Source organism: Choloepus didactylus, chromosome 17 (genome assembly GCF_015220235.1).
Source record: "Choloepus didactylus isolate mChoDid1 chromosome 17, mChoDid1.pri, whole genome shotgun sequence".
NCBI lineage: Eukaryota > Metazoa > Chordata > Mammalia > Pilosa > Megalonychidae > Choloepus > Choloepus didactylus.
Window position 1 is genome coordinate 53,693,467 of NC_051323.1, and position 25,415 is coordinate 53,718,881.

A 25,415-nucleotide genomic window follows, 5' to 3' on the forward strand; every position below is an offset into this window, starting at 1 on the left:
GGTAGAAGCTACGAAGCAGCTTTAAGCCAGGAACCCAGGGCCAGCCACAGTAGAGACAAGATATATAGAGGAGACAGAGGCAGGACGATCATGCTGGGAGAACTTCTGCAGCCACATAGTTGAGGTACGAGCAGGCAGTTTTGAGGATCCTCAGTAGTAGCTTCTCACTCTGATCTTGGCTTCTTTGGGGAAGGGCAAAGTGGACTCATCCAGCCAGACTTTGGTGATGGTGGGCGGCGGCTTGGAGAGAGGTAGTTTTAGGGTCCTAGGGGTGGGTAGGGGGGCTAGAATTCATTCACATAAAGAGCTGGAGCTCTCTCCTTGGCCTGCAAACAACCAGCCAAACCTTATGAAAGAGAAGACAGACTTTTCTAAATTAAACTGTTCTCCTCCCTGGGGCTTGAGCAGGCTGCTTTTCAGTCTGATCTCTCCCTAGAACAGTCCCACTGTGGATTGCCACTAGATTCACTTTGTTTTTTTCCTTTTTAAGTCAGACCTCTACAGAGGTGAGAACCTGCCCAGCCCTGGGTTTGTGTTAAAGGGATATAGATAAAGAAACACCTGGGTCTCACAGTTTCACCAAGAGGCAAAATGCACACATGAAATAGTGGAAACCTCCCCATTATGTGTAGTCAACCACAAAGGTTCAGGGAAAGATGCTTGGGGAGGGGAGGGCCAGGACTGAATAAGAGAAGCTGGAAGGGAGGCCCTTCTTGGGTGGAGGCAGCGGGGAGATGCACAGAGGAGGACAGTGGCTCCTACTGGAGGATCACAGCCTGGGTGGGCTGGGCCTTGGTGCTGGGGCTCTGAGGAAGACAAGGTTTTCGAAGTTCTTTCTGTTTGAATCATTTTCTCTGCTTTAGTTAAAAAATCCATTCACTCAACAAATGTTTATTGATTATTGGCATGTGCCAAGCATGGTATTGGGATTAAGGTAGAGATAGTGATTTACAAAGATGAAATGGCTTGAGGAGCTGGGAATTTAGTGAGAAGGAGATGGCTGCATACAAACGCCTATCCCAAAAAGGCTGGAGCAGGTGAGTGCTAGAAGAAAGACGTGCAGCCCCCAACTCTACAGGGAAGTAGCTGCTGCATAAATCACCAATCGAGAAAGCACAGAGGGCTCAGAAAGTTTAAACAAGCAGAACTGACTTCAGTCAGGAGGAATTAGGGTTTCTAACAGGAAATGGGCCTAAAAGAACAGGCTGAAATGGGGAGAGAGGGAGCAAAAGAGGGGATCCCAACCAGGAGGCCCAGGAACAAGACAAGTTGGCAGAGGGGGAGGTAAGACTCACAAGGCTTGCCTGTAGAACGGGGGCTTTGAAAATACATGAGATGGGAGTATTTGGCCCCCTGTAGCATAGTAAATGCTATTGATATGGCCAGAGGAAAAGCTCTTCAAACAGGAGATGGTGTCTCCTCTTCCCCACAGAGCCAGTAAATGAAATGTTCCTGACCTTGCACAAAAATGCTTTTCTTTAGATTCCTTCAGACAGAAATTGTGGTCAAAACCACTAATGTGGAACTCCTGCAGGTGCTTTCCAAGCTCCACTGGCTTCCTCAGGTCAAATACAGTTCCTTGCACTGGAGCAATTTCTCCTGGTGGGAAGTAGCAGGAAAAAAGTAATAAATGCCCAAATCATATCCTTATATACAACATCTAAAGACCTATCGGTTCTACCCTCTTAGCCTTCACTTCATTTTGTAAAGGAGATGGGAGCCCAGATCCTAGGAAGGAGAATGAATTATGGAATTTCCTTAATTGTAGGATGCTATTAATTACAAAATGAAGTAGCTAAAGCATGAATTCCAATTTAAGAATTGTTCAAGTGTGAAAATGTATAAAAATCGAGGAAACATAATTTCATTAAAGGCTAAGTTGGGTAAAGAGTGAGGACTGTTTTTACCATTGAGTCAACCACCTGGTTGGCATTTCTTACTTTTGTGCTGAAACGTTCTAGGACATTCATAACCAGGCACTGGCAGTGGCTAGCCAGATACTCAAAAAGTTCCTAATTAATGATTCTCACTCCATTTGGGGCCATTATTAGCCAAAGGGATGTTGGCAGCCACCCTGGTCCCAATCTCCTCCCCCAATCAGGCTGTAGACACTATCCAATAATAGCAGGGGCTCTTAAAACTAACCCAGGACAAATGGATTTAACTGGGACAGTCCAGGGCAAACTGGGACATGTGGCCACTCTACTATGTGCCAATTTCAGATTCATCCCTTTGAACAATAGCTCTCAGACTCCAGGAGTGGTTTCTGGAGGAGTCCTGGTCAAGCAATAACCACCTCCTCCTTGAGTCGAAGCCAGATTCCTCACCCCCTAAGTGCAGTGTATTTTCTCATTTCAAAGCCTCTTCACAATGATGTGGGGACCCTCTGATCTTCAAAGGCAAAGCACAGAAGGAACCTGGATAGAGGGGTCCTGTCTTGGCAGCCATTGCACACCCACTGCCCAGTCAGGGCCATCCCTTCATGGTGTTATAGAACCCAAAGGTGCTGGACCGGAAGGTTCTCAGAGTTCAGCTGCTCCAAACTGCTCAGGTAACGGGTGAGGAAACAGACCCACATGACTTAGCATCATTAAACAACAGCCTATCATGCCAATATACTGTGTTTCATCAATTTAAGACACTCTTATTTTCATATTTTAACATCTCCAAAATCACGCTCTTTTCATTCTTGGAGGGTGTTGAAATTTATTCCTGGTAGTTCAATAGGCAATTCCACATGCATTCATATTTTCCTCTATTTTCCTATGGCAATTTGTCTATTTGAAATTTCTTTTCAGGGGTCGCATTTTTTTTTCCCAGAAAATTATCCATTTCATCTAGATTATTCTCAAATTTATTTGGAAAGAGTTGAACAGAGAAATCATTTACGATTCTTTTAATTTCATCTGTTTGTGGTTATTTCCATATGCTCATTTCTTATTCTGTAAATTCAAGAGATTAGCTAATGCTTTATCTATTTTCTTGGTTTTATCCCCACCCCCTCAATGAAGCAGCTCTTGGATTAATTTTATTTTTTAATACATATACTTTATTACCTTTCCCCTCTTTTAAAATTCATTAATTTCTGCTTTTATTTTTGTTAATTTTTTTTCTTGTGACCTTTTAGGTTTATTTCATTATTCTTTCTTTAAATGTCTTACATTACATCCCTAATTCAATATTATTATTACTATTATTATCTTTAAAGATTTCAAGTTCAGTAGTAGTCATACTCTCTCCAAACACAAAAGCAGTTTTGAGTCAATTCTACACAGACGCGTGTGTGCTTTATGGGGAACAGAGATATTGTCTCAAAAGTTTGGTTAAAGATGATTTTGTGGTTTTGTTTTGTAATTCAATGTTAAGATAATTATAACTAAAATTTTCTTCTGAGCAATACCTCAGCTATATCATAGGTGAGAAGTTTCTATTATCTAGGTATTTTCTAGATATTTCTTGCTTGGGGGTTTGATTTCTTTTTAATCTAAGAATTACTTAAGGAAATTGAAATTTTTCTAGCCAAACACTGGCTATATTATTTATATTTTATGGAGTTGCCTTTTCTTTATGGTCTTAGTTATGGCCATTTTTGTGAATCACACCCTTTATCATTATAAAGTGTCTTTTTCTGAGAAAGTTAATGAATGGTTTCTGTGCTGAAATCAGCTTTGTCATTCAACCTGAGAGACTGTTTAATAGGGGTGTTATATGTCATTAATATGAAACAAATATGTTCTTTATATTTATGTTTTGAGTTCTGCCATCATATTTTACGGTATGCTTTCTGTGTTTATAACTTATACTTGTTGGTCTTTAAAAAAAATCTTTTTATCATCTGTGTTTGCTTTTGTTTGTGTGTGAGTGTGCACGCTCTGATAATTTAGAAGGTTTATATTTTTCTTTTAGGGATCACATCTATAAAAAAATCACTTCGCTATAATATACTTAATCTTCTGTTTATTAGTACCGACTCTACTCTCAGCTTCTTCCTCTGCCTTTGCTCCTTCCTCTCTGCTACCTGCTTTCAGTTAAGATAGTCTGACTTGGGTTTCTGATGCTTTCAGCGGAAGGTTTTCTAAAAAAGGCGCTTTTGTTTCCCTGTAGGTGGTGCTAGAGACACAACATAAAGGGCTTACTTTACAACCATCCACCTCGGATGAATTCTGTGTCAGTCCTCTAAACCCAGATGGTTTCTAGGAGAAATGATGGTGGTACTTTTTGGATCTCTAAGGCCAAACGCTAAATCCTGAGTAGCAATGATCCACCTGGCTCCTTTGTCCCCAGGAGCCTGTGTGACCAGCCACCTCTCAGCCTGACTTAAAAAAAGGCAGCAATGTGTATCACCTGATGAAGTAATTAGACTGGGAGAAAAAAGCGGCTATTCTCAGGGAATCAGGAATCTTATTAACCCATATTCTGAGTAGTAATTTATATTGTTTTCTTCTTAACCTTATATACGGTTCACAATATTTAGTTCTTCCCTAAAGCCACACCTGATTAAAATCTAACCTTTATAACAGTTGCAATGCACTTGCCCCCAGGTCAATTAAGATTGCTTTTACAATTATTTCCCTTAAAGTATTACTATGGCCAGAAGACTCGAGGAAACAAAGAAAGCCATGGAATTTTCCTGAAGGAAAGACCAAGGGCATATTTCAGGTCTGTTTACCTGATTTGAGCTATTCACAAATCAATCTTTGCCTCAGCTTTTCCCTGTAAAACAAAGCTGCTGTTATTTGCTGCCTTACATATTACATGGAAGTATTTGGTAAATGGTATGTTTGGAAATCTTCAGGAAGATGGCATAAATAAAAAGGCCATTTTCCCATATAGCATACATAATAACACGAAGCAGAGGCTAGAGAGGCTAGCAAAGCAAGAATGGCAGAGAAAGGTGGGATGTGATACATACTGGTACAGCTTTGAAAATTACAATCTGCCACAAGTCATCATTGAGAATGGGCCAATTTCCTCACCATAGAATATGTGTGTAAATCCTTTATGTGAGATAAGAGATATGAATCAAGGTGGGTAGGTTTCTCAAAGGCAGTGAGTTTTCCCTTCATTTCCAAAGCACAGGGAACCACAACTCTGTCAAGAATATAAATAGAAAGAGAAAGATTTCATGCCTTGATAGAGATCTGGAATGTTTGAAAGTCCTGTTCCCATATCAAATCTATCTTTTTACCAAAAGAATGGCAGAGAAGCCCTGACACAATTAGAAACTTGGGATAATTCTAAAATGAGATTTTGCTAAATGAAAAGAAGAAAGGAGAGAAGGTTCCAATCTACCTTTTCAAGTCTCCTGCCCTGATATACTCCTTCATGCACTTAATAATCAGGCAGGTGGAAATCTAGCTATTAGTCCCCCAGATTCACCACGTTTGGGTCCCATCTCACATTGGAATATCCTTTCTGTGCCCCCTACCTCCAGCACCCTCCAGCAAAGTCCAATTGATCATTTAGGAATACATTCTAATGCCGTTTCCTCTGTGTGAAGGATTCGAACCTCCACAGCCAGAACTAATCCCTTTTTCTACTTTGTTCCCTTCCACTTTGAACAAACTTTCCCCAAAACATTCATCACATGATAGCATAACTAAAGGATTATTTTCAGCTATTTGTCTATCAGGAACGTGAGCTCCTAGCAGACAGGAATTGTGTCCTATTTATCTTTGTATCCTCTAGGTTATGAAGCAGAGCCCTTTACTTGATTGAAAACCCAGACAGCTAAAGGGACTTGCCCGAGATGACACATCTCCAGAGTGTCAAAACCCCCAGGCTCCACTTTCCACCTCACCCTGGAGTGAATGACTTGGTTACAGTCCCTTCTACCCCCAGCCCTCCCAGTTGCTCTTGATTTTTCTCACTAAGAATCTGAAAAACGAACGTGAAGTTCTTTTAACTTTGGTTTACCTGCATATGTGAGTCTGTGCTTTAGTGGAGAACAGGAGATGTAAAAATAGCTCTCTCAGCAGTGCTGAGTGTACAGGAAATGAAGCGGAAATGGGAAGGGTGCCCGCAGAGAGGGTATCACATCATCAGACTTTGGTTTGGAAGCCACCAGAAAGGTGGGGTGTCCACAGAGAGAAGCTGTTTTCTGAAAAAGATTTCTTATTTTCCTAAAGGTTGGCTGAGAGTTCATTCAGGTCTTAGCAGTGATGTCTGGCAGGTAGTTGCAGGGGGCATCTAACCCCCAAAGATGTGGGGTTACAGCTCTGGGGCAGAAGAGTGGACCAAGGTGGCATTTCTGCTTCCTGGTTTCAGGGAAAATCTGACTGCCAGGCAGCAGTAAGGACTCACTTGAGGTTTGTGGTTATGAATTTAGAGTAGTAGTAGCAAGACCAGGGTTAGGAGAAGACAAAGACGGGGGCGGGGGGGAGGGGGGAGAGGGCAAGGGAAGTGAGAGCATTTGTAAAGGGATGATTCTAATTATGGACTTGGATCCAAGTGGGGTGGGGAGGAAGGGAAGTGAGGTCATGAGGTGGTGAGGTGAAGCAAAAGGGTGGTAGGATCAATGGACTATTGGTTCTTGTGGTACCAACAAATTATTGGTTCAAGAAGATAGGAGGTGGCAGTCAGGGATTGAGACATCTTAAATTGTGATCATGGAAGGTTGCAATCAGAGGTAATGACCAGGTCAAGGGTATAACAATTATGACCATAGAAGTGAATAGCTGAGAAGGGTGGAAGACAAGATCTTTGGAAGAGAAGATGCCAAGAAGCTGAGAGGTCAGGGAATCATCTACATAGATAATGAAATAATCAAGAATTATGATAAATGGTATTGGAGTGGCAGTGAACCAGAATGAGCGCACGACTCTGAGAAGATGAAGAGCTGGTCACTGCGTGAGCAGTTGAATCCCCACATTCACTCATTTTTATCCCTTTTCTTCCTGGCAGATCCCCTTTCTATCTCATCCTCTCAGCCTCACATCCCAATCACACTCGTGCAGGAAGAAAACCATAGTCTTGTCAGACATTCCTCAGCACAGGCAAGTAAGCCTGTTCATATAACAAAAATTATTTTAAGAGAGGAAACAGAAAAGAAAGAAAATATGGCATACATTTTCCAGAAAGAAATTTTCTCAATATTTTTTCTCTTTTGAAAAAAGAAGTCTTTAAAAAAAAGTTAAGTATGTTATTTGAAAATTGTTTTCTATCATTTGTCCTGTACTTTGATTTGCAAATCTATGTAAGAAACCCTAGGATTTAGACAGACTTAATAACCGACTTGGGTAAGTTTCTATGCCTCTGTAAGATTCTGTTTCCCAATTTATAAAATGGGGCTAATATTGGTATCTATCTAATATAGACATCTTAAAGTTTAATTGAGAGAATGATATGAGGAAGGTCCTATCCTCTCCAGACATGTACTAGGCACATAGCACGTGCTCTCTGTCTCTTTACACACACACACACACACACACACACTCCAACATGCCTTATAGCATAAATCATTAATGCAACAGGAAGGTGCATTCCTGCCTCCAGAGAGCATTGCCATTCTGTTTAAAGAAGACTTCAGGGTTTTTATTTTGTTTTGTTTTGTTTTAAGCTTCCTCTCAGTGATTTTAAAATCAAGAACAATGGTTTTTAAACTATTTTTGAGTCATGGATTCCTTTGAGAATTTTGTAAATGCTGTGGGCACACACATATATAGAATGCTCCCAGAACCCTGAAGCCCAGCCACGCATTCCTGGTTAAGAATCCCATCTGGGAGGCTCCTGGCAGATTCCTCCTACAGCAATGTGGCAAAAGCTTTGCATAACATGTCATGCTCCTCATTCTTGCAGCATGTAAAAAAAACTAACATGTGAAAGGCACAGAAGCATGTCTTAATCTGAGCAAATCAACAACTTTCTGAAATCGCAGGAAAATGAAGCATCAGAGAAAGCGGAAATTGCTCCTGATGATAGCTCAGAAAACGGGACTGATTAGGCAAACTGTGTCCTCCTGGGTTGCGGTGGGTATCAGGAGTCAAGATCACCAATTACTTCACAGGAGTATCCTGCTCATCTGTTTGGCAATCAAGCTCAATAGACAGTAGAACAGATTTTAGAGTCAAGCAGGCTTGCATTTAAATCCTGGATTTCTTGCTATAAAAACTTGTGGAGGTTGCTTAACTTCTCTGAGCCTTGGTTTCCTCATCTGTAAAATGGGGGTAACAAGAATATCTACCTCATAGGATTATTGTGAAGATTAAAGGAGGTAAGGCATGTACAGTGCTCAGCTTCCCACCCTGCCCATAGAATCAGGAATATAGCCATTATGGATGGTTGTGATGGCAGTAGCAGAATAGGCCTTGGAGTTAGACAACATTGATTCCAAATCTTGACCACCAGTTCCTTACCTGTTTAACTCTGTGCAGATTATTGACCTCTCCCAATATGAGTTTCTTTACATAGGGAAACTATGTGAGCATAGGGAAAACATCTATTTTATAGGGTAGTTCCATGAGTTACTCTATTGTCTGGTACTCAAATTAAACCCTCAGTATATGGTGGCAACGATGATGGCAATGTTGATAGTAATACTAGCAGCTCATACAAACTTTTACTTAAATGCCAGCGACTGTTCTATGCACTTTGCATGTATTCCTCATTTAATCTTTACAAACTCATTTAATCTTTACAACCAACCCTTGAAGGTAGGGCTGATTATTATCTTCACTTTACACACGAGGCCCTCAGAGGACCAAGATCACAGCGCTAGTAAGTGATGGACCAGGATTAAACCTAAGCAAGTGGGGTTGAGCTCATACTCTTAACCATTGTGTTTTCCTGATGATACTGTGTCAAAACCAGCCCTGTAACCTGAATACTCATTTTCCCCAAGGAGATATACAAATGGCCAACAGGCACTTGAAACGATGCTCAACATCAGCCTCCTGTGCTTTAACTAGAACATAGAAGGCTTGTGTTTGTGCTGCTGGAGTCGGAGGCAGGGAGCCCCAAACTCCAGGGCAGGCCTCCTCGATCTATCTGCAGGATTGTTCCTTGCCCTCTCCAGGATGTGTGTTCTGCAGGCCCTGCCTTCTACTTGTTCCTTGCATCTGGCCCTGCCCAGAGGGTTGACTTTACAAACTACAAGTACAGGTGCTGCTGTCCTGGGGAGAATTCTGGAATGAAGACCTGAAAGGGAGGAGGAAGCATGCTTACCAGGAGCCAAATACAAATATGTTCAAATGCACATGATGCCTGGCCACCCTCAAGGGCTTCTCTGGCAGGGCAACCAGGCTGGTAGCCCAGGGAGCTTCGGGAGACATAGGGAGTTGCCAAGTGGTGTCTGGCCTTGTGGGTGATCTGGATGAAGATAAAGAAGGTCTTCTTCTCAAAGGATGACAGACAGCGTGAAGCCAGGAGGCACATCCATTCGGGATGACAGAACCCAGAATCCAAAAGACATTGGAAAGTGGGGGTAAAGCACTGATTGCAAGATGAATTTATGAATAACAGAAACAGATATGGCCCTGTATTTATGTCCAATAAAAACAACCTGCCTGGGCTTGGATTGTAACTGGAACCCTGGGCACAAAACATAATCTTTTGATGTCCCAGTTTCCTCACTGGTAAAATTTGGATAGTAATAGTCCCTCCCTATGGGGTGGTTAGGAGGATTAAATAAGTTAATACAGGCAAAGTGCTTAGCATAGTGCATAGCCCACCATGATGACACAATGATGATGAAAATAGCTTAACACATAGTACAGTGCTTCACACCGAGCCAGCCTGGTTCCAGAGCCTGTGTTCTTAACAGTCACGTTGTACTAGCTCTCATAAGTGTTAAGTATAATTATTATTATGATTACCAACTAGGGAGAGATGTAGCTGAGCCACTGCATGTGTGAAAATGATTTTAAGAATGTAGGCTGGCAGTAAGTTCAATACAAGTCACATAGAGGGACTGTCTCTAGAGATGGTGAGTACCCTGTCCCAGAGATATCTGAGTGTTGGTGGAGCTCACGGTGCTGGGGTTCAAATACTGGACAGGTGGGTGGTGGTTGGAGGGGATAAAGACCTTCCAACCACTGACATTTCAGGACCATGAGCCCACGGGGCCCATATGACAAAAATAACGAAGTAGGTTTTTCCCTTCGGAGACACACTGATATCTTGGGTGTTTCTCTTCTTCTTCTTTTTTTTTTTTAGTAAAAATTTTAGCTTGTCTTTTCTAGGTGGGCTACTGGCTGGGAGCAGTCCTTTGCAGAATGACCTAGAGAGAATGGCTTTTGATGAGAGAGGCCCAGAGTCTGAGCGTACAGTGCAGAAGGGAGGACTGAGGTAGTTGGGGATGGAAGCAAAAGGGAAAAAAACAGGGGCTACAAAAGGGAAAAAGCAACAAAGACCACTATCACTCAGGGCTGGTAGGAGCTTTTGCAGCCATTTTTATTGCCAGGGTGGAGGGATGTCAGCATGGGATCACTCGGGGACTAGACTCCTCCCCAGATCTACCAATGAGTCAGAATCTGCATTTTAACACATTCCCCAGGTGATTCGTGCACACAGTACAGCTGAAAGCACAGCTCTGGAGATCCTCTAAGGGAGACCCAGGCTCCCAAGCACCGATGCATTCATCTCAGAAAAGAAAGCCAGGAGGAAGGCCATGGCCACAGGGAGAGCAGGCTTGGCGCTGAAGTCTGGTCTCCAAGGGGATGGCCCAGCTGTGCTTCCAGCCCTGCTGCCCCAATTATGCCTGTCTGTTTCTTTATCTTGTCAGGTTCAGAACAGTCAAATTTGCATAAGGAAGCAGGGGATAATAGGGCTCGTGGGCACAGGTACTCATCTGACACCTAATTAAACCATCTCGGTTAATCATCTCTGGAATGCCTGTTACTATTTTAGGAAACAACATAAAGAGAATGATAATTAAAAGTAACACCCTCGGTGGGAATTTTGACTTCATTCCTGTGGTTGGCAAGTGAAGCACCTTGCGATTTTTTTAAGGTAACATTTCTATACATTTTCGCAGATCACACAGCCCCAAAGCTTGTCTACGCTGAGGTTTTTTCCCTTTCCTCTGCCGATGCTTAGGTTTGTGGCTTTATTCTACTGCTGTTTTTTTGTTTTTTTTTTCTTTCCACTGAGCATTTTCTGATTTTACTTTGACTTGCAACAGGGGAGGACATCCGCTTCTGGATATTACATGGCACCTGAAGCATAAAATGCTAAACTGAGCTGCAAGTTGTTTTCAGGTGTTAAGGCAATTTTACAGTTCACAGTTAGGCCCACAGGAGGCATTTTCATGGCAGAGAATTTTTCCACCTTAGACCATCAGGATAGCATCTAGGGATTTGTATCCAGTAGAAACTTTGCCTTTCAGTGACCCACTCTCTGCAGCCCCCTATCCTTCCTGCTCTCCTGCCCAGCCTTCCTGCTAGACCTGCTCTCCTCCTCAGACCTCCAGGCCTCTGGCCCTGCCATTGCATCCTTTATGCCACTCATGCTGTTACTAGCTAGCTGGTGTTAAGCTAAGTAATATGGCTGCCTGCATCCGGTGTCGCTGGGAGGGACCCCTTTCTGAGAAGGGATTTTCCAGAAGACAAAAACAATTGACCTGCACGGGCTTTCCAAGAAAATGGAAGACAACCTACAGGGTTGCAGATAAGTACCTGGTGATAAAGCAGTTTAGGTCCAATAGAGATAGTTTATCAGAATGTACATACCATACTGATCTATGTATACCTGCTCCCCACTCTAAGACCTTCCTATGTAAAATGGTAACTTAATGTCAGCCAATCAGAACATTGCCTCACTTGCTCCACGTTTGCCCTATATAAGCTCCCTCATGGGGCTCCCTTGTACTTTCTCGATGGGATGGGATGCTGCCCAAGATTTGTGGGTTGCTCAGTAAAGCTGTGAGATCCTAAACTGCAAGAAAAGTTAACACTGGAGTCCACTGTCAGTGTCCTGAGCCACTTGATTAGTGACCTCCTTATTGATCTGCCTCACACCCTGCCCTTCTGTCCCTCCTACCTGATGAAACCCCAACTTTGAATCATCCCACAATCTGCCTTTTCTGCTCCTGACTCCTTGCAGCTGAGGAAACGAGAGAACCCACACCAGCACTGGAAGAAACAAACCTCCACCAACTGAGGCCACCACAAATTCATGGTCTCAGTCCTCACCTGGATTCCCAGAACCCTTTGGCAGATATTTTACTTGTCCTAATTCAGCTCCTCTCTCCTGAACAAACCTCTCCCTGGACCCTGCATGCTCACCTCATGGAGGCACCCTCTCTCCTTCCTTTAACAGCTTTTTAAAAGTGGAATCAACACCAGTGGCTTCCATTTCAGTTCATTTGTACAGCTTTCAGGATGCACAAATTCCCTGGCCCCGTGCTAAGCAAATGGGTCAGACTTTCTGGGGTGGGGCCCAGGAATCTGTATTCAAGAAACCTGCCTCAGTTGGGAAGCACTCACTGGCCTCCCTCCCTGACTCTCTCTGCTCACTTTCTGTCCCACCTTAGCCTATCACAATCTGGCTTCTGCCCTCACCACTCCATTAAGTGGGGTCAACAGGAACGACTGCTACAGCCCATGCCCTTCTCCATGGTCTCCTCTGATGTGAACTCTCTGGAGTGTTGACACTGTTGGTCACTCCCAAGACATCCCAGACACCTCTCTCTCCTTTGTCTTCTACCTCTGACCATTTCCCTTGGCATTTTTCATGTGAGCATTTTTTGCACCTTAAATATTGGTGGTTGTTTTCTAGGTTCTCCTGGGTTCAGGCCACTGCCATTCTCAATCTACATTTCCTCCCTAGGGATCACCTGGCTTAATCTACAGAGCACATACAGATTGATATCTCCAGCCCTTCTTCTCTCCTAACACCATACCCTACCCAACTGCTACTCTATCCCCCTAGATGTCCCACAGGCACTTGGACCTCAAATATTTCTGAGACCAGATCCAGCCCACCAATCCCCCCACCTCCAGTTACCCCTCACTCTCACCAGCACGACAGCTCCTCCTCCTTCTATATTCACTACTCATATATCCATTTCTACTGTCCAGAAGCTGCTTTACAAACCTAGGACTCATCGTAGAGCCTTCCTGCTTCCTCGTTCACAGACGTTTAATTTAAGTCTCCTGATTTTTACCTCTTAAATATTATAAAACTACATTTCTTCCACCTGATCCCTAGTTTAGGTTCTCCTCATCTCTTACTTGAACTATTAAAATAGCCTCTCAGCTAGTCTCTGCCTCCACCCCAATGGTTGCTGGGGTGCTATTTCTAAAATGCCATCCTTGCCTGGTCATTCCCCTGGCTTAAAACTCTACAAAGACCTCTATGGTCTAAGGATGAAATCCTGGTTCATCAGCATGGCACTGAAGACCCACCACAACTGCAGGGCTGGGACTAGGCTGGGACTAGGGTGAGGCAAGCTAGGCACCTAGATTTCAGGGGACCCTCACAGGCGTCGATCCTGCACATACACAGTTGTGAGTGAGCGCCGCTTTAATTTTGCACCCTAGGTGCCTACCTCGCTCACTTCACCCCGCCCCACGCCCTCATTCTGTGTTTCAATACTGTCACTCTCCTTATTGCTAGACCCTCAGAGACAACCAGCAGCTTCTTGCAGCTCAGCGTGATCTCCCCCTTCTACCCTAGCCTTAGAGCATGCTCAACCTCCTGGGCTTTATCTCTGCCATTGCCCTGGCCACATTAGATTCTCCCACTCCTGGTAAGCTGCTCAAGGGCAGACAGTACTCATCTTCTCATCTTTCTGTGGCCAGTGCCTCAGGCGGCATGGAGCAATCAGCTCCATTCCAATTACAAGCCCGCTCAGGGACTTCACCGGAGCCAGCCTCAGGCCCATGGTTCAAAGCCCACACTTACCCTCTCAGCCCCTTCAGTATGGGGTGATGTCACAGACTGTATCAACTAAACCAGGGGAGAACTAAACCAGCCCCCATCCAGCCCCAGGGAGCAGGGAGAGAAGAAGATGAAACCATCAGATCTCCAAAGTTGGTGGCCAGAGCTTTAGCCAGTAACTCCCCTTCTGAAGACAAATTTACTTGATATTAGTCTGCCATTTTCACAGGGATTACACACTGCCCAGCCAAGTGCTAATCTGGCAGCTTTCCTCCTGCCCAAATTTCCACCATGCTGGCTCACCCTGTACATCTCAGAGCAGGGGTGTTTTCTGGCCAAGAGCATGAGCAGCGTCGGGAGTTGTTCTTGTTCTGGAGCCTCCTACCCCTGTCCTCACACCACTTTAAAAGAGGGATTCAGTAATCGCCCCCTTAGAGAGTATCACCGCTAACAGAAGGTCCTTGGAGTTTCTGTACTCACCCTCCTTAAACACTGGCTAGGAGGGAGCTGTCATAGAATAAAGTTCTAGGGCCAAATAGCATTCCAGGAGATCCAGTGTCACAAGTTACATTTTTGCAGTGTTATCCAAGTACTTTCTCAACTGTAGCCTTTCCTTTGAGGACCTGTGCTGTGTTCAAGACTGTCTGTTCTCCCTGTAGGCAGGGTGCCCGGTACTGAGTAAGTAAGTACTCGATATAACCTGGCAAGGGAGAATGGGAAATGAAGGAACCTGGGGTCTAGACTTGGAGCTGGAGGGGCTGAGGGCAGTGTGGTGACCAGAACTCAGAGCTCTGGCTTCCCGCTTATAGCACGGCTGCCAGTGCACCTGCCTGTGCCTACCCTCCACATACTGATACCCAGGTCTAGGATCCTGACTAGACCAAGAGCTAGTGGTACCTGAAGCCATTTTCATCCCTCTGATCAAGCAGAAACAGAGACGCTGGCCATCCAACCAGCACCCTGCATTGTTGTTGCTCCCATAGGTGGTTTCCTGCTGGGGAAGTTGCTTTTCTTCTTGGTGTGCCATCTTCCTTCTCTAGCTAGCCTTCTAGTTCCCTTCAGGAAATTTAATGGTGACGAATTGGGGGGTGGGGGGGAACCACCCTGAAGACTACAAAAAGGAAAATGCACTATTACTATATTACTATTATCAAAAATGATAATTGTCTTCCTGTGTAATAATACATAGTAAGGCAACCAAAGACCTCTCATTCCCTAGAGAGAAGAAGAGACCAGAAAACTCTGCAGGACCAAAGTGGTGAAACCAGCTCACACAAGGTTTTACATAGAATTCTGGAGGCTCATGAATCCCTTGAAGTTCTTTCATCATCTTCCAAGACTTTCAATGGCCCTGGTTCAGAATATCTTGCTTAGAACTTCAGCATGGGATTTGAATCAGAGCATCAGAAGTGGACAGGACCTCAGAGTTCACCCAATGCAACCCTCATCTAACCAGAATTTACAGATAATGTCTATAAAGCCCAGAATTTACATGGCTGACCTGAGGGCATAAGCTGGTGGATAGCAGAACTAACACTTACATTCAGGTTTTCTGACTCCCACATCATCACACTATTGCTTTACTATACTATGTTTAAAACAAAAGTAAACAAGGGGGAAGAGTGGAGAGAAATGAGCTGTGGGGTAAGGAGTAGCTGTGGCAATCCTACTGATTGGCGGTTACTGGGTTTCATTTTTGCGTTTAGTATAGATGGGTTTTCCAGCTTCAACTCAAGACCAAGCCTGAAGCTCCCTTCCAGTTCCCTACTTTGGATCTGTAACTAAATCTTAATAGAGCTGCTGAGGGAGATTTGTGGAGGGGCAGATAAGGGAGCCTAGGCAGTGAGAAACACTAAATAGCTTCTGTCATTACAGAAACCCCCAAGCCACAGAGCATGTGGTGTTTCCAGTAAGCTGGGGAAGGGTTTTTGAGGAGAAAATATGAGTCTTGAAGGAAGAGTAGGGGCTTGTGCAGCAAAAAAGGGGGTGTTGGAAGTCCCTGTAGGTGGGAAACAGTATATGTAAGCAACAGGACAAGTGGGGCACAGAGGGGGATGGGCCCAGAGGCAGCTGGTGTCTGACCTGGGAGCCATCTAAAAGGTTTTTTTTAAGCTGGAGAGTATCAAAGTAAGATTTGCATTTTAGATAGGTGATGTTGGTAGCCAGAAGGACGATAGATCTTAAGAAAAACATTTTATTTTTTTCCAGTTATGGAGCTATTGTCTGGATTCATTCATTTATTCATTCATTCCAGCTCATAATACAAGCCAGGTACTGATCTAGACAAAAGACAGACTAAACCCAACAGTGACAATAGAGATGGAGACATAATTAATAATACATATAATATAAATATAGATTTGAGAAATGCTAGTTGTTAAAAATCAGCAGGACCTGATGACTAGCGATGTGGAGGGGATTGGGGGTAGGAGGAAAGAGGAAGTATATCGATGGTTGGTTGGAACTAATATTTATGTCCAATATTTTAGAATTACAAGTCTAAAGGCATCTTCTGTAAGGAGCTCCAGGAAGATTAAAACCCAAACGCTAATATCTGAAGATCAAAACAATCTTCATTTGCAGCATCTTTGAACCAAGAGATCAGTTTTGGGTTTATTTCTCCAGGGCAGAGACACAGGCCTGCCCTAGGGGAGTAATTATACCATCAACTGAGCTGAAGGTTAAATGCAGAGAGGTTAAAATAAAGTACAAAGGTCTAGCTGGGTCTCTCCCCACATCTTGTGGTAAGCTGTTCCTACCAGAATTCTAATTTTGTCATAATGGGTTGCTGTCATGTAATTTTAGAATGAGATTTCAAAAACTTTCAAAAACAGCAAGCACTGGAAGTGAACCCAGATGTGCTGGGGAACAGAGTGGATTGGGTCAAGTTTTATAAAAATAAAAGGTACCTTTTATCAAGGAAAATAAGATGAGATTTTACTAATACTACTTCAAGAGGCAAAAGACCTAGTCAAACAATTCATCTTAGCTTTTTAAATTTCTTATCTATGAGTATAAATAAAGATCAGCAAAATTAAAAGAAAAAAAACAAAAGCTAAATGCTGTAAATGCCTGTAAAGTATATCCTTAGTACATACCATCTTGCTGGGCGATTAATTACAGGTTGCCCAGATCACCTCCTAGTCTCACAGTTCTGTAAGGTAAGGGTGAAATGCACTATTTACAACCCTGGGAATGAATTAATCCCTGGAGAAAGCAAAGGATTGCATTTTCTCACCCGTTCACATTTAGCTGGCTTAGTCTCTGAGCAGGGCCCCAGGGACAGGATGCCACAGAACAGGGCACTAGACTCAGATCTCCAAGCCCAGGGATGAGGCCTGCAGTGCTCTTTATCTCTGGACCTCAGTTTTATATACCTGTCCGTTCTGGTAAATGACTTCTGGGAGTCCCATTTCTGGGAAACTGAAGGGACAGCCCTGACAGTAACACATACACTTAAGAGGACCTTAAGATGCCCTAATAATAGAATGAGCCTCCCTCCTAGGTAGCAAATGCTTTATGGGCTGCATTTTTTTCTTTTTTTCTTTTTTAAGTAACGAAAAGCGATTGCTCTGAAGAGTCAAAGCTAACCTAACTAACTGCTAACAAGCAAACCCAGCCTGAGAGTTTAGCCGCAAACTTTGCGCCTGGTCTGGTCTACCAGTAAAACGAACTCCCAGCTTTGCAGAAAGAGGCTGTTGGTGCTGCCCTGGCACAGGCAAGAGGCACCTGTGAGCAAGGGTCACCTGCTCAAAACACCACTGCTGACTCCCAGGTGCCAGGAACTTCATCCAGAGGAGTGGCTTCAGGAGTGATGGATTCTATATACTTATTCACAAAATTTAGCTTTTGTTTTGTTTTTTTCAGAAGGAAAGCAAAGACACTGGAGATAAAGTCTTCCAACCTAACAACAAACAAGGGATATTGTTTACCTGTGTTAGAAAGCCTCCAGGGCTGACAAGACAGGAAGAATTTCCTGCATCAGGTGGGGTGACTTTAAATTACCTTAGTCCACTTTAAGGCTTCTGATACCTCCACTTTTGCTTAACTCCACTGGGCTTTGGGAAAAAGACTTTTGATATTTAGGAGAGCAGAGAAAGGAGGAAAATGAAGAAGTCACGACTTACTGGCTGCTGTCTCTGCTGTTTTATTGACTAAGAGTGCTGGAGAAATTTTACATGCCCCAATAAATTGCCAACAGGAAGAAAGGCAGTAGTTAAACCTGTGCCAAAGGCTTCCTGCCAGAGGTCTACACCTCACAAAGCCAGAACCCTCCCAAGATCTGAAACTAAGAGGCTCATTAAGGGGGAGATGCCACTTCACCAGCGCTAAAGATTCAAGGCATGACACTTGCCATATACCTCAGTGGGTTGTTTTTCTAGAATTACAGAGAAAGTAAGCTCTGAAACTATAACTGCCCGCCCTCAGAGAGCTTGGGAGGCAAAGGAGGTTCTTTCGGGCCCTGCTTAGGGTAAAAGTTTAAATGGGGACTGCAAGTTTAAGACATGAGGACATATCATCATATTGTGTTTGCTTTGGTTCCCTGTAACTGTATACCAGGGTATCCTTTTCCTTTCTATATGACAATACCTGATCAGTGAGCCAGTAACAACAAAACAGAGGACAAGAGCCCTTGGCCCCACCCCACAAAAAACCACCCACTCGGGAAAATCCTCCTTTTACCACATGCCAAAGCCACAGTATTAAAGCTGCTGTGCTACATTCTCATGATGATGGATTTTTCTATCACCTGAAAAATTATTTGCTGAAAGTATGTAACTGAACATGAGAAATTAAGAATTAACAAATGATTATGATTACTGAATCATTATATAGATTTTTTTTCTTTCTATATTGTATAATAGCCAAAAGTTAATACCCGAAATTACTGAAATTCAACTAGTCTCAGCCCTGTGTATACTTGATATTGTAATGGAAACAATTCCATCTCCCCTAACTTGAATCCATAAAAACCTGAACTCCTTAGATTAAACAAGACATTTTGGGGCAGATAGGCCATCTGTTCTCCTGCTTTGTAGGTAGGAATAAATTCTCTCTCTCTTTAAAATCCAGGTGTCATGGATTGGCTGTCATGAATGTTGGGTAGAGAACCCTGCATTTGTCCGGTATCATAGCCATTATGGAAACACCTCCAAAGTTTAGATCTACATCAGCATTTCCCTCCAGAAAGCTCAAGTTATAGCTTTTATGAAGGGCAAACAAAATTAGTTGAAAAACAAATATAAGTGTAAATTAATTGCCACAAAAGGCAAGGAAGGGGCTATTAAAATAAATTGGTATCACAGAAAGATACAAATTAGAAGCAAACCTGTGTGATTTAGCTAAAAGTCAATAGAACATTGACCAAGTGAAGCTATAGAGATTGGGATTTGTCAGATTAAGTGTCTGGGACAAACCCATCCAGAATTCAAGGAATGTGGACGATCTGGTAAAAGGCCTCATGGTTAAAGTGTCGCCTGGAGCTTCCCACAAACACCACAATTTCTCCTGCTTGAGCCACTTTTTCAGACATGGCTTAGTAGTCTGTCTGAAACTCTTAAAGAGTCCTTGGGGCTTGGTTTCTTTTCCAGTAAAATGATGATAATGGAGACTTTTCTCTCCAGAGCATCAAGTAAGATTAATGATTTTTATGACCCTAGGATAAAAGATTTAAAAAACAAACACACACACAAGGATTTGGGATGGAAAGAAGAGGACAAGGATAAGTAAAAGAACTGATTTAAGAAGTAAAAGTGATTCTTATGCAAGGAGACCAAGGCTGTTAATAAAATAGTTTTCTACTACCAATCTCTGCATAGCAGTGGCCCCAGGGAAAGCCAGGGAGAGAGCAAAAGAGTCTAGAATGAACTCCTTATCCAACATCCCCACTAGATAAATGAGGTGTCCCCCATCACTGGTAAAGCTTTTGTTTGTGAAAACCTTTCCAAGGTAATTTTCCTATCTTCAACAGAGAAGGTAGCCAACTAACACACTCAAAATAAATAAATAAATAAATGTTCAGCACAACTTGATCATAACAAGATTTTGCAAATGATAAAACCAAAGACCAGCAAAACAAGGGATGAATCACCAAGTATTTGTACTATGTTGAAACCAAGCAGTGACCTCCAAGATTTACTGAGCAGGCACGGAGAATCATTCTGAGCCTCAGTTTGCCTGTGCTGGTTTGTTCCTTTTCTACAATCTCTTCCTTGTCAGACTAACAAGGCCAAATACTTAAATTCATGCTCTTTAATTATAGGAAAGGCCCTTAGGTCTCTTTCTTCTTCTCTTTTAAAATATAATTTGAACAAGCTTGGTCTTCTGTTTTCTTCACAGAAAAGTAGTGATAAACAGGAGGGAAGAACAGGTAGGAAAATAGAAAAGCTGTGAGGCTACCTGTTTGAAAAATGGCAAAAGAAATAAGGACTGACAATATGAGGGATTTTTTTTAAAACTTACTATTTCTGATTATATGGTGATCTTGCCTATATAGTCAAGAAATTAATTTACTTTTCTTTCTTTGTCCCCTCTCCCCCTCTACCCAAAGAACCCTTCTTGACATATAATCCAATTTAAGGTCTGTAGTAGTATACTTCTAGTTAAAAGCCTGAATTCTAATACAGGCTACCTAAACTTAAATCCCAGCTTTCCACCACTGTGAACTGAGTGATCCTCAGGAAATTACTTAAACTCCTTGTGCTATAATTTCCACATCTGTTAAAGAAAATTTTACAGAACCTATTTTATAGGGTTGCTGAGTGGGTTGTATATAAAGCATTCTCTGAAATAGGAGCTATTATTATCACAAACCTTCAACTCATCTCACAGATAATATCTCCCTTTTTCTCAATTCAACAAAACCACAATGTCTAGATAGAGCATATCAATTTCCAGTAGTCTTAACAGAGTGTGTCTGGCCTACCAGGCTCTTGTAGCTTGTCTCAGGGAAGCAGTCTCCTCTCCCTTGAGGTTCAGTCCCTACTTAGGTACTTTTTCAGGTGGATCACACTAGAACTCCTGGCCAGACTGAGGTCATCCAGGGCCAACTGAGGATTTGCAGCTGCACCACAGCCTGGTGCAGTTAGACAGTGTCCCAGCCAACCTCTCCAGGCCCATCCATCTTCTGCCACCAAAAACATGTCCCTTATGCTTCAGAAGTGCAACACCTCCCCAAGGGGATGGGAGAGTGGGGTAGTTTCTTTGTCTCCCCTCCTGCCCAGGCTTGTTTACCTCTATCCAGAACACCTTTCTTCTCCTTGCTGCCTGGAAAACTTCTGCTTGCCCTTTTTTATTTAACTCTCACCTCTTCTGTCTGGGAGCCCCCCAGCCAGGTGCTTCCCCTCTGTGTCGAGTCTCCTAATTACCTCATTTATATCTATCCTGACACTCCCCAGTCTAATGGATAAAATTCTGGCTGACTCCTGCACTGGATTGCCAACTCCTTGAGGGCCCAGCGGCACAGGAGAGGCCTTTCAGATTGACCAAATGATGGGCGGACCCTTTGGAGCAGTCTCAGAATTAATCCACTTGCTTAGAGGTTTTTGGTCAGTGTCAAGAATCAGATGAAATCTGGGCTCCTAGAGTTTTATTCTTAGCTGACAGTGGGCAGACACATGAATTCTTAGGTCACTGAAGTGCAGAGTAGCAGCTGCCACCCATTTACAGAGGAAGTTCCAAAGGAATCATACAATTACCTTGTTTCTTACGTGTTGCTGAGAAAGGGGAAGAGAAGAAAAATGAAAGAAAACTCAAAATATACAATTTCTGTTCAAGTGTCACTGGACAAACTGATATAACCTATTAGGATTGACTAACCTATGGATTGGTGGAAGAGAATTAAGACTTATTTACTTCCATGATAAAGTTCTAATGGATTTAAAGGGTGGTAGAAACAGTAGTAAAATGTTAAACAAGGAGCCTTGTAGAATCACAGAACGTGAGAGCAAAAGGGGACTTTATAGATGAATTGTTTGCTCTCAATCATGAATCCATGATGAAATTTTCACTGGTCCCCAGAAAACTGAGATACATTCCAATAATCTAGTATCATATCTTTAAAAAGCTAAATTAATTCAGTGTAAAGGATTGTCCTTCATTCAAAGATTAAATTCTTTCCACTTCTGTGGTATTAAAATACTTTCTTTTATGAAAAGAAGGTGATTATAAATAGTAGCGTGGTATTATTTTTTGATGAGTTCATTGATCTCTGTTTCTTTTTATGATCCCAATTAGGTTTTTTTAATCACATTTTTTATTGTAGAATATAACATATATACATAGAAGTGATAACTTTTCATGTGCAATTTAACAAGTAGTTAGCAAATTTCAAAGACTATTATAGGATACAGTTCCACAGTTTCAGTTATTTCCTTATTGTGAAATATATACACAAAAAAGTAATATCTTTCAAAGTATAATTTAACAAGTAGTTATATAGGAAATTTCCAAAGTTGTTACGAGTTATAATACCACAGTTTCAGTTATTTCCTTATTGTGAAATATAGCATATATACAAAAAGGTGATAGCTTTCAAATTACAATTTAACAAGAAGCTATAGAACAAATTTCAAAGGATGCTATGGGTTACAGTTCCACCTTTTCAGTTCTTTCCTTCTAGCTAGTTTAAAACCCTAGCAACTAAGAAAAAGAAAATTATATAAAGATTCAGTATTCATAATCCTTTGTTAAATACCATCTTGTCTGTTGCTAACCCTTCCACTAGTTTAATCACTTTCTGGGATGTCTAGGCAGTGACCACCCTAACTTGTTCATGTTGAAAAGGGGTGTCAACTTTATGAGAAAAGGGGACACAGCTAGTTGATGTTCTCGAAGAGGCTATTGCCTCTGGGTTTTGGGACTTAGCTGGCATAAGAGCACTCTGAAGGATTTAAGTTTCTGAAAAATAAACTTAGGAAGTGAAACCTTTATAGAGTCTCAGATGGGGATCCAGGTATAGCATAAGATTTTTATAAATATACACAAATAAATATGCATTTATTTCATAACTTCCACTTGTAAGCTACTTAGTTCATTTTCTTCCTTAACAGTCACAAAACAGCAGCCGCCACTATTTTTCTCTTGCCATTAATAATGTATCAACCCAACACAATAATTCTGCATCTAGAACATGATGGGCCAACTTACTCAGGCCCATCTATTGAGCTATGTAAATATCAAATGATGACATGTGCTACCAAGTCAAACATTAAAGTTTTTAAACCCAGCCCTGGAACCAGGAAAACATCCAAAGCTGTGATGCCAAAAAACTTAATCCATTTATCTCAATTCCTCATTTTTATTCTAATTAATTTGTAGTCACTGTACTTATGGGGGTTTCTAATTCTTACTTCACTGAAGTTGCTGTTTAGTATGCAGGCTAATAGTCCATGTAAAAATTTTTAACTAACAGCTATAAACACAACCCTGTTAGGTTAAAGGGGCCAAAATAAAACAAAAGCCCTTAACTAATATACGGCATATATTCTAGTAAACTTAAAAAAGTATCTCACTTGGAGTCCTTGGCTTTTTTTTAATTTTTATTTTTAAAATTTAGAATAATTTTAGATTTACAGAAAAGTTACAAAAATAGTGCATCTCTGTATACCCTTCACCGAGCTTCCCCGTGGTACAGTTAGCAAAACTAAGAGATTAATGTTGGTACAATACAATAAACTACAGACTTTTCCCACTAGTGACCTTTTTTCTGGTCTGGGATGCAATCCAGGATCCCACATTGCATTTGGTTGTCCTGTCTCCTGAGTCTCCTCTGTGCTAGTTCTTTAGTCTTCCTTTGTCCTTCATGACTTTCACATTTCTCTCGAAGAGTCCTGATGGGTTACTTTGTAGAATGTCCCTCAGTTGAGTGGATTGGGCTATTTTCTCCTGAGTAGCTTGAGGTTATGTGTTTTCTAATCAGAATACCAGACAAGCGGTGTGCTTCCTTCATGCACATCACAGGGGACGTGAAGTCAATATGTCGTGGTTAAGATGGTGCTTTGGTTTTCAACTTCTCATTTTCTAAAATATTAAGCTCTTTATTGGAGCAGGAGTAACAACTAAAATAGGAGCACTCTTGTGTTAGGTGGGAACAAAAGGGAAAAGGCCTTCTTGATCTTCCACCTGGGCTGCCTTAGCAGAGAGGGCTTGCAGAGGGCTGCTGAGCAGAGGCCCGAGAGGATGGCCGTAGCTTCTGACAAAGGAGCCGTGAGATGACAGCTCCAAGAGGTCACCATCAGACACAGCCAGGGCATCGTTATGGGAAACTTCAGCAGGCCAAGGGACAGTACAAGGGCAGGAGATCTCCCCCCCAAAAAAAGTTGATGCAAGAGTGTTTATGTCTTTCCAGATTTTCTTGTCTTCTTCTTTCCTGTCATCTCCTACTTTTGTTTACTTTAATTTTCTTTTTTATAAAATTCAGTTTTATTGAGATATATTCACATACTACACAATCATCCACAGTGTACAATCAGTTGTTCCTGGTACCATCATATAGTTGTGTGCCACAATTTTTGAACATTTTCCTGACTCCAAAATAAAAATAAAAATAAATAAGAATAAAAGTAAAAGTAAAAAAGAACACCTAAAACATTCCATCCCCCCTCATCCCACCTTATTTTTCATTTAATTTTTGTCCCCATTCTTCTACTCATCTGTCCACATGCTGGATAAAGGGAGTGGGAGCCACAAAGTTTTCACAATCATATGGTCACACAGTGTAAGCTACATTGTTATACAATCGTCTTCAAGAATTGCAGGGGTATTCGCCTACCCCACCTCCATGGTTGCTAACATGACCACAGACATAGGGGACTGGTGGTTTGATGGGTTGAGCCCTCTACCACAGGTTTTACCCTTGGGAAGACGGTTGCTGCAAAGGAGAGGCTAGGCCTCCCTATGGTTGTGCCTAAGAGCCTCCTCCCGAATGCCTCTTTGTTGCTCAGATGTGGCCCTGTCTCTCTAGCTAAGCCAACTTGAAAGGTGAAATCACTGCCCTCCCCCCTACGTGGGATCAGACACCCAGGAGAGTGAATCTCCCTGGCAACGTGGAATATGACTCCCGGGGAGGAATGTAGACCTGGCATCGTGGGACGGAGAACATCTTCTTGACCAAAAGGGGGATGTGAAAGGAAATGAAATAAGCTTCAGTGGCAGAGAGAATCCAAAAGGAGCCGAGAGGTCACTCTGGTGGGCACTCTTACGCACACTTTAGACAACTCTTTTTAGGTTCTAAAGAATTGGGGTAGCTGGTGGTGGATACCTGAAACTATCAAACTACAACCCAGAACCCATGAATCTCGAAGACAGTTGTATAAAAATGTAGCTTATGAGGGGTGACAAGGGGATTGGGAAAGCCATAAGGATCACACTCCACTTCGTCTAGTTTATGGATGGATGAGTAGAAAAATAGGGGAAGGAAACAAACAGACAAAGGTACCCAGTGTTCTTTTTTACTTCAATTGCTCTTTTTCACTCTAAGTATTATTCTTGTTATTCTTGTGTGTGTGCTAATGAAGGTGTCAGGGATTGATTTGGGTGATGAATGTACAACTATGTAATGGTACTGTGAACAATCGAAAGTACGATTTGTTTTGTAT

General features: G+C 42.3%; 1 protein-coding gene across 1 annotated transcript in view; it reads right to left on the reverse strand.

Moving 5' to 3' along the window:
• GALM (galactose mutarotase) overlaps positions 1–25,415 on the reverse strand; it is a 63,955-nt gene that overhangs the window by 2,940 nt on the left and 35,600 nt on the right. The window contains exon 5 of the mRNA XM_037807304.1: positions 1,458–1,599. Within this exon, the coding sequence (XP_037663232.1) occupies positions 1,458–1,599 (142 nt within the window). The remainder of the gene's footprint in view (positions 1–1,457; positions 1,600–25,415) is intronic.